We start from the raw sequence: 14,734 nt of genomic DNA on the forward strand, positions 1-14,734 counted from the left end.
GTTCTTTTCATTGTTATTATTGCTTTCCAATGAGAAATCATAAAGAATACCAATTTTTAAGCTGTGGATATGCTCTGTTTTGCATAGTGATAATCTTTTAATAACTAATATCTTGTCTGGTTTTTAAACCAAATTTCGATTTTGAATTTATGTATTAAAAAACACAATTTTTATCCCTATCAGTACTAAGCTATAAATCTTTATCACTGCTATTGATTTAAAATAATCTTTGGACCTTCTAAAATTATATGCAATTGATAAAAATAATTTGTTAAGTTGCTTATTTGAGGGCCTGTGGCAATCAGCACAGCAAAACACACCATATGAAAGCAAGCTGTTAGTTTTAAATTTTAAGACATTGCCAGGAACACAAAATTTATTAGTTTTTTTTAAAAAAACAATTAGCATTGTTTTGGGCTGCTAATATATATATCTAATATTCAAAAGTGGAAGTAACATTTTGTATGCAATGACATATTTTATTGATGAGTATAAACATGCCTTCTCAAGATAGAAAATTCTTAAAATTAAACATCCAGATCTCATGACACAAGTATTACGTAGTGATATAAGAAGGGCTTCCTTAATTCGATGTAGGCATATTTCAGTAATGTTATGCATTTTTTGTCAGCCTTTACTCTGAGAGTAAAACTGGATACTTCTGCTTCTTTCCAAATATACAGTAACCAACTGTCGGCTCTGAAGCTGGGCTTTCCACTGTTGCCACCAGTTTTATTATTAATGACTGTGAATCCCATTAATTATAATTTTTCATAATAATGATGTTGCATTATCTTAAAGTATTACTTTATATTAGAAATATATTTCTGATGGCATGCTAATTAAGCTCAGAGTACAGGCTTAAGATGATGTGACTTCTGTTTCTGCAGAAATAGGGGAAAAAGTCTTTATCTCTGCTAGAGTTTTGTGCTCCTGAGCACATTTTCAAGGAAGGGTCCAAAGAATCATAGAGAATACATTTGTATTCTTAACTCGATGAACACTATGACACTTATTTTTCTCTAAGACACACAGAGCAAGCACACTTAGAGAATAGGAAATGTGTCATACTTTTTGCTAACTTCACAGGGATGAAACTGTACAAAGTGAATGGAACACAGGGACACCCAGTTAAAAATTGTCTTGGGAAATGTTTCAGGGAGGAATTCAGGAGTCCTACCTTCCAACTTAACTGTTTCTTTTAATTTGAATTTTGGAACCATAGCACATGAGTAAAATCTATTTCTATTTTACCTAAAACATCTGAATCTTACCATTTGAAGAGGTGTGTTTTCTGATTGCTTAGACAATTACATGATCAAAGATGTCAAAAGTAAACATTTTGCTTAATCTCAGTATTTACTGAGGAAATACAAAAACGTGAAAAAATTCAGGAAGAAGCATGTTTCCCTTTTCTGCTGTTCCCAAAATTTGGAGAAACATTTAAGAATGCAGAAAATGAGCTATAAACAGTTTATCTTGATTAAATTCAACAAATGATCTGATTTTCTTAAATATATCCTTGTGTGTATATACATGTGTGTATGTGTGTATATATATACATACATATATATACACACACATATGCAAATACTTCAAAAAGTTTGTGCAATAATGGAATTAAAAGATAATACTAATCTTTCCATGAACTTCTTGAAGATGCCTTGTATATATGTGTTACTGTATTGTTATTGCATACATATCATAATTTGTATTAGCAACTAAATATATTTGTATGTAACAACATTTTCACAAGATGCCAATAAATTTAGTCTTAGAAATTACATATTTATGTCTTACTTAGGATCTAGAGATTAAGTCATACCAACCAGAACAAATAGTAGCTTTCACTACTATCATTGCTACTAAAAGTCAGCACCATTGTGGCTTATCCAAAATTGTACTTATTAGCCCAGTTTCAATGCTTGCCTTAAAAAAAGTGCATCAGAGAAAATGGATGTCATTACTTTGCAGATTAAAATAATAATTATGATGACGGTAAAAGTTTGGTCGAGAAAATAAGTCCTACCAAATAGAACAGGAGGGATTTGGATAGGCCTGTTTGGAGTCCTGGACATTTGGATTCCCCTCCAGTTTGTGTCTAGAGGGACTCATTCATTCATTCATTCATTCAGGAAATAGTGACTGAGCCCTGCCAGAGGCCCGGCCCCCACTGCGAGGTATTCACTGGTGAGGAAAGACAGACTAGGTTCTTGCCCTCATGGTGACTTTTGTTCTAGTAGATAAAATTCATTAAAATCGCACATAATTCAAGTGAGTACTCAGCTTTAATTGTCTGTGCAACACAATCTGACAATTTACCTGATTTATTGAAGGCCTTAAAAAGTATTGCTATTTAACTTAAGCCAAGCCTCTTGTAAGTGGGCTGTACGCACCCAGGGCATGCACACAATGATCTGTTGGAATATGACAAAAAAGTATTAAATTCTACTTACAGTTATCACTTATCTCATCCCTTGTAATCACATATGTTTTGTGTACCTTTTATAATGCACATGTTATATAATAGCTCGTTTGTGTACTTTATAAATGAACATTTATGTAAGAGAAATGTGCTATAAATTTTAAATGGGTGGATTGAGTACTGAAAATGTTTAGTGAGTTCTGTAAAACATATATGATTTAGTGTCACTTTTATATAATTAAATAGTTAAATGAATATTCATATGAGAAATAACCAGAGAGAGAGAGAGAGAGAGAGAGGAAGAGGACTTAGGATAGGAACCAGAAAAATAAGCTGCTTAATTGGAGGCAGCTAAATCTAGTGACAGGCAATTTGTGGGGCTTTTTTTTTTCCAGATGTAATTCTGGCTCCCTCCTCATTAACAAGAGTAATATTACTCTTGTCACCAATTTATAGGGTTTCAAGCTTGTGTTAATAAGATCAAAAACATTGTGATCTTTTGCATCTTTAAAATCTTTTGCCATCTCTAAATTGTTATGTGCCCTACTAAGCAAAAGGCACATAACAATTGCTGAAGGAGCTTACCAAGCTAAGGAGTGATGTGTAGAAAATGTTCGAATCTTGAAAGCTTAACCCCACAAGAGACATGTCTTGCAACCTACAAACAACTTTTCTTAAAGCATCATGAGTTAATATTTGTTTACATCTGGCTCTGTCTGTGATGTAGAATTAAAGATGTGTTGATGTTGGATGGGGGTGCTGGGTAAAATGTCCTAAAATCCCGTCCTGCCTCTGTTTTATTCTGCTGTGGGATCTTATCCAAATTGCTTAAATTCTCTGAACCTTAGATTTCACATTTGTAAAATTACAGCAATGTACTCACATCACAGATAGTGCATTGAAACAGCTGGCAAAACTACTGACATTAGTATTTCATTACGTCCTTCCTCGCTGTCTTCCTCCCATGCTCTTCTGCCCTTCTTTTATTTTTCTTGTATCATAGGCACACTAACCTCCACTCTATTCCTCTCTTTGATACGTCCACACAGAATGTTCCTTTCTCCCAAAACCCTCGGCTACCCCTGATATCTGCTTCCTCCACCCCAACTGCAGTGGTGGTGACACTCTCGGCCCGACACATCTTACTTGGCTCTTTGAAGTTGACAGAACTATTTTCAGTGCCCAGGAAAATGTCTTATAATGAAATTTTTAACCTGTTCCCCACCCCTGCTTCCAAGGGTACCCATCTGCTAGCAGGCCAATAGAGGGCTGTCAATAAAAAAAGTTGGATTAACAGACAGTTTAAATGATACTATGAAGCCAGTCCTCACAGGAATCAGCTTCATTCTGTTTTGTGAATAAAAACTCTGTATTCTAATTAGGATATTGAATTGTTCATTCTGTGGCTTTTTAAAACTTTAATTTCTAATAGGATCGCTGGCACTTTTCTGACATCAACACAGACCAGATTTAAATAGGTAGCATGTTTAAAGAGCCATGTGACACATGATACTGCTCTGTTCCCAAGGTGCTGGCTTGCTCTGAGCCCACAAAAGGGGCTTTCGTTTATTCCTGTCTCTGCTCCTCACTAGCAGAACACATTAGGATAGAGCAGAAAATAGTGACAATCACATGGCAATGACAATATCAGAAATGCTTGCATTGTGGGGAAAATAAAGCATGCAAACAGTGCTTGACCAAGGGCAGCAGAACCTTCTTGAGTAAAGACAGATTTTCATTGTTTTAACTGATAACTCTTGTGAGTCTGGTATTGGTAAAGTAGGGTTGCAATCATGCGTTATTGGTACAGAGATGTCCTGGCAATATGACAAAAAGTAGAAAATTTAGATATATATCAAAAGCATTTTCTATTCTAGTTTACAATTATACAGCTATGTAAAATGATCAGATTGTTAGATAACTAATTATACTTTATTCCAGACTTTTCATACTTTATTTTGGGTTCTATGACAAAGTTATGTGTTAAATTTCTTTAGAGCTTTTTTGTGCATTTGTACTAACTAAGACTGTAGTAAGTTCCATTCTATTTAGTTTTATGAAAAAATAAATACATCTGCATTTTATAGTGAATTTATTGGTTACTTATAGTTCTACTGAGTGCATTGGTATTTCCTACACACTTATAAGTTCTGGAACATAGCACTCATTCATTTATTAATCAAGTGTTCATTCCTATATGAGTCCTGCAAAATAAGGAAATCCTAAACACTCAGTCTTCTACCTTCGGTGAATATATTATCCCTTCATATGCTTAAGACTAGTTTCAGATTTCTTGTCTGAGACTAACTTCCATTTTTCCTTCTTTGGAAGACTGATTTACCACTTTTTAAAACCCTTTTCAACATCCTTAACTCACTTGAGACGTGGATCCCAAAACTGAATTTATATTGAAGTGTTTGCTTGCTGCCTTTTTAAAGCTATAAATCCTAATAAGATCACTGGCACTTTTATGACAGGCAGTTCAGAGCAGTTTTAAATAAGTAGTGTGTTTAGAGGACCACGTGGCATGTAATATCATTGCATTCCCAAGGTGTTGATTGGGTGACAGTCTACAAAAGCCACCTCCACTTATTGCCGTCCCATTCTGGCTTTAGAAAAGGACATTGAGAGAGAGCAGCTATATCCATGCATGGCCAAAACTTAGAAGTCGCCTGCAAGAAGAACTTCCTTCCTTTTCAATGCCCACTAACCGAGCTCCCACCATCTTTGTCACCGATAGAATGATCTGGTGAAGGCAGCTCATTAAAAGAGAACTCCCTTCACACCAAATAAATGGGTGCTTATTTACTGTGACTTAAATCACATGTGACCATCCATCATTGTTTAATATTCATTTGTGGATGTACAATAGAGCTGTTTTAGAAAGGGATGAGTTAGTATCATCTGCTTGCTGAACATTTTTGCCATAACCCAAGCAGCATGTCTATTTAAATAACAATTTTAAGAAAAATTGCTCCCTCTGAAGCTCTATGGGCCTTCCATGAGTCGTATGCAATAGCGCACACCCTGCCTTGTCTTTGTGTGGAACTCTTTCTGTATGCAACCCAACCCCACATTGTGCCTCTGGATCTGAACCGTGATTTTTTTTTTAAAGAGAGGTTGACTTTATGAAGTAGGCTTTTAAAAACATATTTCTTTAGGAATGATTTGGCTTTCAATATAGGCCACTTTATTGGTCACTTGGAAAGGGGTTTCTAAAATTTTATATGTTGGAAGCTCGCCAAATTCATGGTTTGAGTCTAAGCTCTATGCAGGGTCTCAGCGCCCCAGGGCGGGTTCTCAAACACTCACCACATCACAAGACATTGCTGTGCAAACCTGAGGTCCATGTCACTCATTTCCAGCGAGAATTCAGCCACAGGTAAATTTCTATCAGGTACATCCAGAGCAATAAGACTGCAAAAACGCACAAGGCTCCGGCCTTCATTCCGGAGTGTGCAGCTTCGAAAGGGGGCACATGAGAAGACAGCATTGCTGCTAGTGCACGTCCCTCGGAGAATGAATTTCGGAGTCTTGAGAAGGGTGCAGGCAAGGCCACAGTCGAGATCCCATAGGATGGTCGGAGTTAACCAGACTAAGGGCTATGTGAGGAGGTGGAAGGAAGAGCAAGCGTGGGTGCAGGGGCCGCAGAGGGCTGGAACATTCGGTGAATTGCACACCACTCATTGTCACTCATCACAGCAGGAGAGGGCAGCGTAAGGAGGGGAGAGGAGGGGAGCGGGGCAAGCTGCAAAGCTTTGACCTCCTTCCTGGGTGCTGAGGGTGTGGGGGTGTCCTGGACAATTTAGAATGGAGTGGTGAGATAATCAAGTTAATTTTGCAAAGATTACTCTGACTGCAGCATGAAGGAGAGCTTATAAATGAAGGCACAGAGGCAGGACCCTCAGGATGTGCTCACTGCGGAAGTGTAGGTGAGCGGCGGAAATGGCAGGAGCAGTGACAGTGTCAGTAGACATCCAGGGATTGGCACAGACATTAGGGATATTGACAAGGTAGACTCATAGGACTTGGTGATTAAATATCTGTAGGAGAGTGAACAAGACGGGTCGGGATGATGCCTAGATTTCTCACTTCTCCCTTCTCTCTGAAGAGAAAATGTCAAGTTCCACTTTGCATTTTGTAGAGCCTGAGATGTTAAAGAGCATGGAAGCTGCTTTTGTAGATAGGCCAGGTCCTCAAGGAAGAGAGAACGGCATATATATATATACCATAGATATATACATGAAGAGAGAGAGAGAGATCGGTACAGGAAATAAAGATTCAGGCTCCACTATTTTAATGACAAGAGTGGACAATTGCCCAGAAATCAGGCGCAGAAGGTTTAGAACAGAAGCCTAAGACATACCAACATTTTGGGGAATGGCAGGGAAAACAAACCAATAAAAACTCAACAACACACAAAGGAGGACCGAGAGGGCATGGCAGGAGGACAGGAGCGAGCAGGACAGAGCCAGGCGTGTCACCAGGGCTGCCTTCAGGGAGGAGCTCAGTCAGCGCTGGCCAGAGGTTGGGCAAGAAAACAAGTGACTTTAGCCGCTGGATCGATCAGTGTGTGGCCGTGGCACTGGGCAAGAATCTCAGCGGGTGCTCCCAGCTGCTCCCAGACCAGCCCATAGTGATGAGGAGTGAGAGCAGGACGGACAAGGGATGCTAAGCGAACCGCGATAGGGCCATTAATGAGCAAGAAAGAGAAAGAGGAAGCTCAGTCGGCTTCGTATCAGAATTAGGGCATTTTTCTCTTCAGTGGTGCTGGAGACATACTGACAAATTCCTAGGTTTCCCTTTTTCCCCAAGCCCCGTGCAGCTCGTCTCTGGATGGGATCATTCTCTATTCAAAAAAGCACAGCAGAGTTGATTTGCTTTTCACCTTCTGTACAGTCGCACGTCTGTTGGCCTCCGTCACGCTGTGCCCTGATCAGCACACTGGGCTGGAGGAGGCCAGCATCTTTCCAACGGTCCCCTCTCCTGTGTGTCTTGGGCCTGGGCCTCAGGTGCGGATGGGCACGGGGCAGGCGCTTGCCCCGGTGTTGAGAACGCAGGGCAGGGCCGGGAAGTTCAGGAAGCTCGGAATGCAAAGGTACAGCCCAAGTGTTGTAACAGGACCTGGAAAGCGGGTCACCAGCAAACAGGAAGACACTTGCACTTACCTTCCTTCAGGAAAGGGAGCTCAGACACAGCCCTGGAAGCAAAGGTGTGCCATCGTTTAAGTCTTGTGCATCAAGGACCTGGCCTTGGCACATTGTCCATCCCTTACACACCTCTACACATGCAGCTCAGCTCTAGCCAGTGGGTTGTTTTCCTTGTTTCCTCTCAGAATCTATCACTATCTCCAATTTCTGGGTGCAACGTGCTTTCACCAAACAGATTCAGATATAGAAGGAAGCAGACTTTCAAATGCATGAATGTGAGCACTTACTTTGAGTTTCACCCCACTGACAACTGCAGCAACATGCGTTTTGCATCTGAGAGCCTTTGCCTGGGCCATTGCTGGAGCAGACTAATGCTTACATAACCAATTATCTCACCCACACTCCCTTAAAGCTCCGGCCTCTAAAGCGTTAGAGCTGACAGAAAGGGATCTAATAAAATGTACCCGTAAGTGTTGCAAATATGAAAAGTGTCAATCCTTCCTAATATGTGGGGAAAGGGAAAACAACCTCTTGATATGAAGATGACAGCCAATTTTTATATCTGACGTTTTTCTTGATAATAAAAAATTATGGCCCACAAGATTTTTTTTTTTTCAGCCACCTTATGTATATTTACAATATAAATATGCTATTTAGCTCTAAGATATTGATTTGGATTTGGGGGAGTAAGGCAAACACATTTTAAAAGTAATGAGAAACTAACCTTCTTGGAAAAATATTAATCGTAGGCATCTTGTGAGAAGTTTGCCACAAGATTAGCTGTCATCAAGGGGAATGTCCGGAACCCAAGAGGTCAAGAAAACATGACAGAGATGAGCCTGGCAGTCATTTATAATGGCAATACTCTTAACCACAAACATCGTGGGCACCATCTATGCCATTTTATCGGCAAATACCAGTGGTAGCTACTCCAGGGTCATCCTCGCTTGCAATAGAGCATTCCTTTCTGGAGTTCCTAGCTTAACATTGCTTCTCACCGTTGGGGAGCAGACAAGAACCTTCCCTCTGTCTGTATCCCAAGGTTGTGCCATTACAACCAAAGATCTCCTGAAAACTGAAAACTATCTGAATTAGTCCGTTTCAGTTCCTTACAACAAAATACCTGGAACTGGGTAATTTGTAAGAAAGTGAAATTTATTGCTTACCATTTCAGAGGCTGGAGAGTCCAAAGTTCTGGGAATACTTTTAGCAAGGGCCTTCTTTGGTGGTGGCTTTACTGCAATGCAGGGGTCTCACATGGTAGAAAATAGTGGAGCAGAGAGAGAGCAAATCTTCTCAGTTGGCTCCCTTGAAAGCCCTCAGAACCACACTCAAGACCATCATAAATCCGTTCACCAGGGCGTGGTCCTCAGAATCTAATCACCTCTTCAAGGCCCCACTTTTTAAGTATCATAGTAGAATATCCCACCCTCAACAACTACAGTGGGAGTTAAGCTTCAGCGGCTTGGTGGGATGAGGGGACATTCAATCCGCTGGAATATCTTTAAAAAAAAAATCAGTCTTCATGTCCTCATCAAGAGCATGAAAATGCATGACTAGACACAGCTCACTTGGTCGCCTTCCTCTCTACACCCTTCACCAGCCTTGATCCAATCTTCAAACAGGCTCGTGGAGCCCAGGGGCCTCTAACCTGAAGCAAATTCAGAGAAGCCCAGAGCCCCAGGGGGAGGGGAGGAGGAGATCAGGACAGCCCACTCTGCTGAGTCACAAGTGAAAAAGTTTCAAAAGTGCAGTTCTGAAATGAAGTGGCTTGCAAAAGAAAAAGGATACTGCTAGAATATTAGGAATGAATAATACTCAGCTGATGCTTTCAAATAACAAGGTGCATTATTAAGGCAAGTCCTAAAGGCAGTGCATTTGGGTTGCAGGACCTCGACTTCCCTACTGTGGTCATCTGGAAACTTCCAGGCTCCAAATCACACTTTAAAATCTGGAGGCTCAGCTCGATGGTCTCTAGGACTTTCTACTCTGGAGTGTCACACTTTATGACTTGTTCACGTCTTCATCGCTTTCTGCATCCTCTCAGAATAGTTCCTGTTATAAGAATTCTCAGTGAAAAAAGTACTGGCCGTGCTGATGAGGGAGTCAAATTCCGTTCATTTGCTGTGTAATTTCTCTGCACCTCAGTTTCCTTCTTTGTAAAATGTTTCCCTATAAGTTTCAAGAGTTTCATGAGGAAAGATAGCAAGTGAGAAAATGCTTTGGCAGAAAAAGAGAAAACCATTAACTAAATATTAAGCAAACATGTTCTCATTTAGGCCGCTTCTGTAATTCTTCTATAATTGAATTTATTTCTTTACTATGCTGCGACTTGAGAATATTTCCCATTGACTATGTGGTGTCAGTCATCGAGTAAAGTTTCTGTACGGTCAACAGTTATTTCCAAGGGCACAGAGCCGAGGACAGAGCGTGGGTGAATAGGTCATTTGAAATATCCCTTAAGAGCACTACTTCCTAACAAACCTGACTACTTCTGCAGACAGAAGAGGCACGAGCCCGCGATAAGGAGAGTGTTTGGGTGGTTTGGTTAGCCATAACTTTGTCACCTGTCACCTTACACATATATTTTGTTCCTTCCTCAAGTTATTGTTTAGCTTCATACATTTTTATATTACACAGTGATGCATAGAGAAGTGATTTACCTAATATTTAATTTACCTCTATAGGAGAAGGCTAAGTCATTATAAAAAAGATTTCTGACCTTCCTTATACTACATAGTTCTTATGAAATAAAACCAGTATATTCATTTTTTATGTACTTTAGTTTGAAAATCCTTTAGTACTTTAAAAAACTAATCATTTTGTTCCTTCTAGCTCTGTGCCTCCACAAAACATCTAACTTTCTCAACCTCACTTTTTCAAAACTTCAACAAACACATTGGAACGTATCTTAGGGCCATTTGTCTCTCTCATTTTCCTAATAGGAACCCTCTCCCCCCTTCATTTTGACAGAAGTTATCTAAAGTCTATTTGATCTTTCTCTCCTTCCTTCTTTCTCTCTTAGCTAACACTTCATGCCCACCTAGGGTTGCAGAGTGGGGTGCGGAAAGGGGCAGGGGGAGGGAGGTCGGGGATTCATTGGGTGGGGGACACAGGGAATAATCGCAACTTGTGGTAGTGGGCATGCTGCCAGTATTGATCTGGCCAGCACATCTTGGGCACAAGGGGTGACAGTCAGCTTTGTACTCCATGAATATTTATAACCAATAAAAAAAAAAAAAGTCTACTTGCATATTTCCAGTCAGAGAGAACTCAGTGCTTCAGGAGAGAGCCCATGATACTTCTGTATATCTCTTCTGGCAAGAAAGCTCCTGTACACCATGCCAATATTTACCTAGTGGTTTTCCCTCTTCCGCTTTATCTCTGACATCACATTAAAATAAAAAATAAACAAAAAGCCTCTGTCAGCAGCCCATAGGAGTTTTCTCAGATATGGAAAATATGGAAAATAACTAAGTAGCTCTTGCCTTGTTCTGTTCCAGTCATAGCATAGTCTCAGGTAGTTCTCTGTTCTCCATGTAACATAGTTTTCAGATTTTTACTAACCTGGCATTTCACTTTTCAAATAATCTTTTTCAATAGGAGAAAAGAATTTTCTTATTTCCCTTTCCAGTTTATTCTTGAATATTTTAGTAAATGTGCTGTATACATGCTTTCCCTCTTTTATTATAAATACGTCTATACGGAGAAAAGATAAATCCTTCAGTTATATAGAAATTGCTTCTCAGCCTTAATCTCTTAAGTAACAATAAAATGTGCCTCTGTCCCAGCCTTATTTTGTCTCGGCCTACACAGTTTTTCCTGATTGCTTTCTGACATATCTTATCTCTAGAAAAAAAATTAGAAAATGTTTAATACTCAAATGAAAATCTTCACTGCGTATGCAAAAGCCCAGGAGGTGGATTGTAGGAACCGAGGTGCTGGGGAACCCGGCTGAGCGGCGGCCGTGGCCCAGTGTGAGAGCCAGAACTCTGCTGGCAGCGCTGCAGGGATCACTGCTTTTCTCTATAGTCTCTACCTGATATTTAAAAACTGCTTTGATCACTTCCTAGATTTTTGAGTAAAAAATCTGCAAAGAAAATACAGTTGAAATAAAATTGAAGGAACTAGAATAAAAATGGATCTGTTCCAACTGGGCAATGCTGAAAAAAATGACTGAAAAGAGGATGTGTGTGTGTATATATTCCGAGAGACGTCGGTATGTGACACCCTACTGTCTGTGAGAGAAGAGAGATCGTTTTTAAGATAAGAATTTACAGGTACAGGATATGTCTAGCTATTCAGAAAACGTTTTAATTTGAACAATTGTGTCAAAGCAAACTGGGAGCAGGACTGGGAACAGAGAGCACAGGGTAGCCCACAGAAGTATTCTGGAAGGGCATTTCTTAAAAGAAAACAGATGATTCTAGACTTTAGAACACCAGAAATATGCAGAATGTGAGCTTTCCTTATAGTGGAATTTTGTTAGAACTGTACATATAAACATAATCCAACTTTAGCTAGTACCTAAATGAGGTAATTAGAACTAGGAATCGCAAAGTATACACATGCCATTTATATCATAGATGTCCTATGTCATATGACATATGATGTTATGTGACACAAATATCAATAATATTTTTTAAATGTTTTTAACTTCTCCAAAGTATGGTTAAGAAGCCATTTTATTTTCTCTTCTTTTGAAACTGGTGCTTCCAGGCTCCGTCTGCGTCTACGCAGCACCACCCCTGCCTGCCTCAAACCACCACGTGCCCACCACACCTCTCCTGTTTCTCAGTTGAAATATAAAAATTCTTAGGGGGATCCTCAGCTGTTACAGTACTTTTTCTACTGTTTTTTTCAATGTATTATGTTTATGTTAAGACCCGTTCAAAAGACCTTTAGGAATACTACTTATTTGTATGTTTTCCTAACAAGTTATACCATGATTATGAACCATTGATAACTTATCAAATAAAAATTACTTTGGGCTATCTAAAATTATATCTGAATTTCACCTTTATCCCATTTTACCCCTTCTGAGGCAATTTGACCAAAGAATAAAGTTTCATTTTGATCAAACTCATGAGTTGTGAATAAAAATTCAATATAGTCTTTCTTATATTAAATGGACATTAACCAAGAGCATGCGAGTCCATGTGGATGTTAGGCTCACCTGCAAACTCCCTTGTAATCTCATAAGTTCTTAAAACATTTTTATTTCAGATCAAATGTAGCATAACTGTTAAGAGCACAGACTATGGAATCCAGAACATGGGTTTGAATTCTGAATTTTCCACTTACTTCCATTACTTATTTTTACTCCTGTGAAAAAAGTGACTAATAGTTATGTTCTAAGTGTATGCTGAGAATTTCATGGGCAAAAATGTTTGCAACATTTTTTGAGAGGAGTATAAAGTTGGTAAACATTAGCTATTATTTTTGCTATTATTATCAAGTATATATGGTCTCTTAGTGCACATTTAACTCTAAGCCATTCATTTTTCTAGGTAAACTATAGTTGACAAAATGTTACCTAAAAGGTATAAACCCTAGCAAGAGACACACAGAACCCCATCAGTGCCAAAGACCTGGGAAATAACTAAATTTCAGTGATCTATTCTGCAGATGGGTACTTCTGACACTGTTTATTTGAATGTAGGTTCAGGTTATTTCTTTATATCAGAAAAAGGTAATTTTTCCCAATGTTTATTTTCCTAAATAGCCACCAGAAACAAAATGATAAATGAAGTCACAGTCTTTTCAAATTTTATCAGATTATGTACATACTTAACAGATATTGGTGTAGATGTAACTCTGGATCTGAAAGGTTGCAGGTGTGGTTTTGGTGAGGTTTCCCTCCTCCTGCGCCTCACCACATCACGGCATATTATGTTTGGTCTGTGTGGGGTGTTTCCGGGGTTTCAGACAATGAGATTTTTAATGTATTTGATATGTGTCATAAATGTAAATGTCGGTTTCTGCTTGTTCTGTGCCCCTGGAAGTCCAAGCTCTCGCTAGCCGACATTGATTCTGCAGCCCCTGCTGGGCCGTCATTGTAAAGGACTCAGCACCATCTAGTGTTTAGGAAAGTGACTCGCCAGCCACCTTGCACGGTGCAGTAAATAGCGACAGTGTATCACTAGGGTCATTCATTTCTCTTACTTTATACATTGTTGGATTCTGAAAACTTCAATTCCTTCTTAAATCTACTGTTTTTCAAATGAGCTACATCAAATTAAACACGAAAATACCTTTTGCATTTAATGAAGGGCTCTATCAAACAGTGTTTTGCTTTTATTGCAAAGACTTTCATTGCTATGTTTATATCACTTGCAGCTTCCATTGGGTAAATAAGCTTTCTGGAAATGAGGGTTTTCTTATGATCCACTTGAAACCACAACATGCTGCTCACAGTACAGCATGTTCTTTATTGGAGTCAGAACTGCTGTCAACCCTTCATATTTTTGATTCTTCTCTCTCTTTTTTTTTTTTTTTTTTCAGATTGTCTACAAAGCCTGGCTCTGTTCCCAGTATTTTGAAGTCACACAGTTTAACTGCAGAAAGACAATTCCTTGCAAGCAATATTGTTTGGAGGTTCAGACACGCTGTCCGTTTATATTGCCCGACAATGATGAAGTCATCTACGGAGGCCTCTCCAGTTTCATCTGTACAGGTACAGTGCAGCGCAGGGTCTCGGCCACGAGTCTTTTGTGCTTTTGCTTTCTTATGTGCTGTTTGTTTCCTCTGCTGTTTCCTTGCACAGATGTAACTTTGAAGATATGGCTGGTAGTTTTCCATGCCTTCATTAGTAGCAGCACTGAAAGCAGTCCTAAACTGGTTTGGAAATGATTCAGCTCCTATGCCACATTGTCTATATTATAACTGAGACCACAACCATTCACTGTGTAAAAGGATAATTCTCAGGGCAGAATGTCAGCAACCTTTGGATATATTCATATTTGACTTAGAGTGGGTTGGAGTCGATCTGCATTATGTTTGCCTTACACAAGAACAGAGGAAGTGAGAAGGCCAGTAAAACCACGCTTCTTAAATTAATAACAAGTATTTGTCCCTGTGTCTATTTTGTGAGAATTTTTATGTTATTTTATCTCAAATAAGTATCAAGAACACAAAGAAATGTCTGCCTAAGTTATTT

The 14,734-nt window shown here is 39.2% G+C and overlaps 1 protein-coding gene across 1 annotated transcript in view; it reads left to right on the top strand.

Annotated features, from left to right (window-relative positions):
• The window catches only part of NALF1 (NALCN channel auxiliary factor 1), a 634,316-nt gene that overhangs the window by 590,173 nt on the left and 29,409 nt on the right, over window positions 1-14,734 (top strand). The window contains exon 2 of the mRNA XM_063101688.1: window positions 14,080-14,251. Coding sequence (XP_062957758.1) covers window positions 14,080-14,251 — 172 coding nt within the window. The remainder of the gene's footprint in view (window positions 1-14,079; window positions 14,252-14,734) is intronic.

This window comes from Cynocephalus volans, chromosome 7 (assembly GCF_027409185.1).
Source record: "Cynocephalus volans isolate mCynVol1 chromosome 7, mCynVol1.pri, whole genome shotgun sequence".
Classification (NCBI taxonomy): domain Eukaryota; kingdom Metazoa; phylum Chordata; class Mammalia; order Dermoptera; family Cynocephalidae; genus Cynocephalus; species Cynocephalus volans.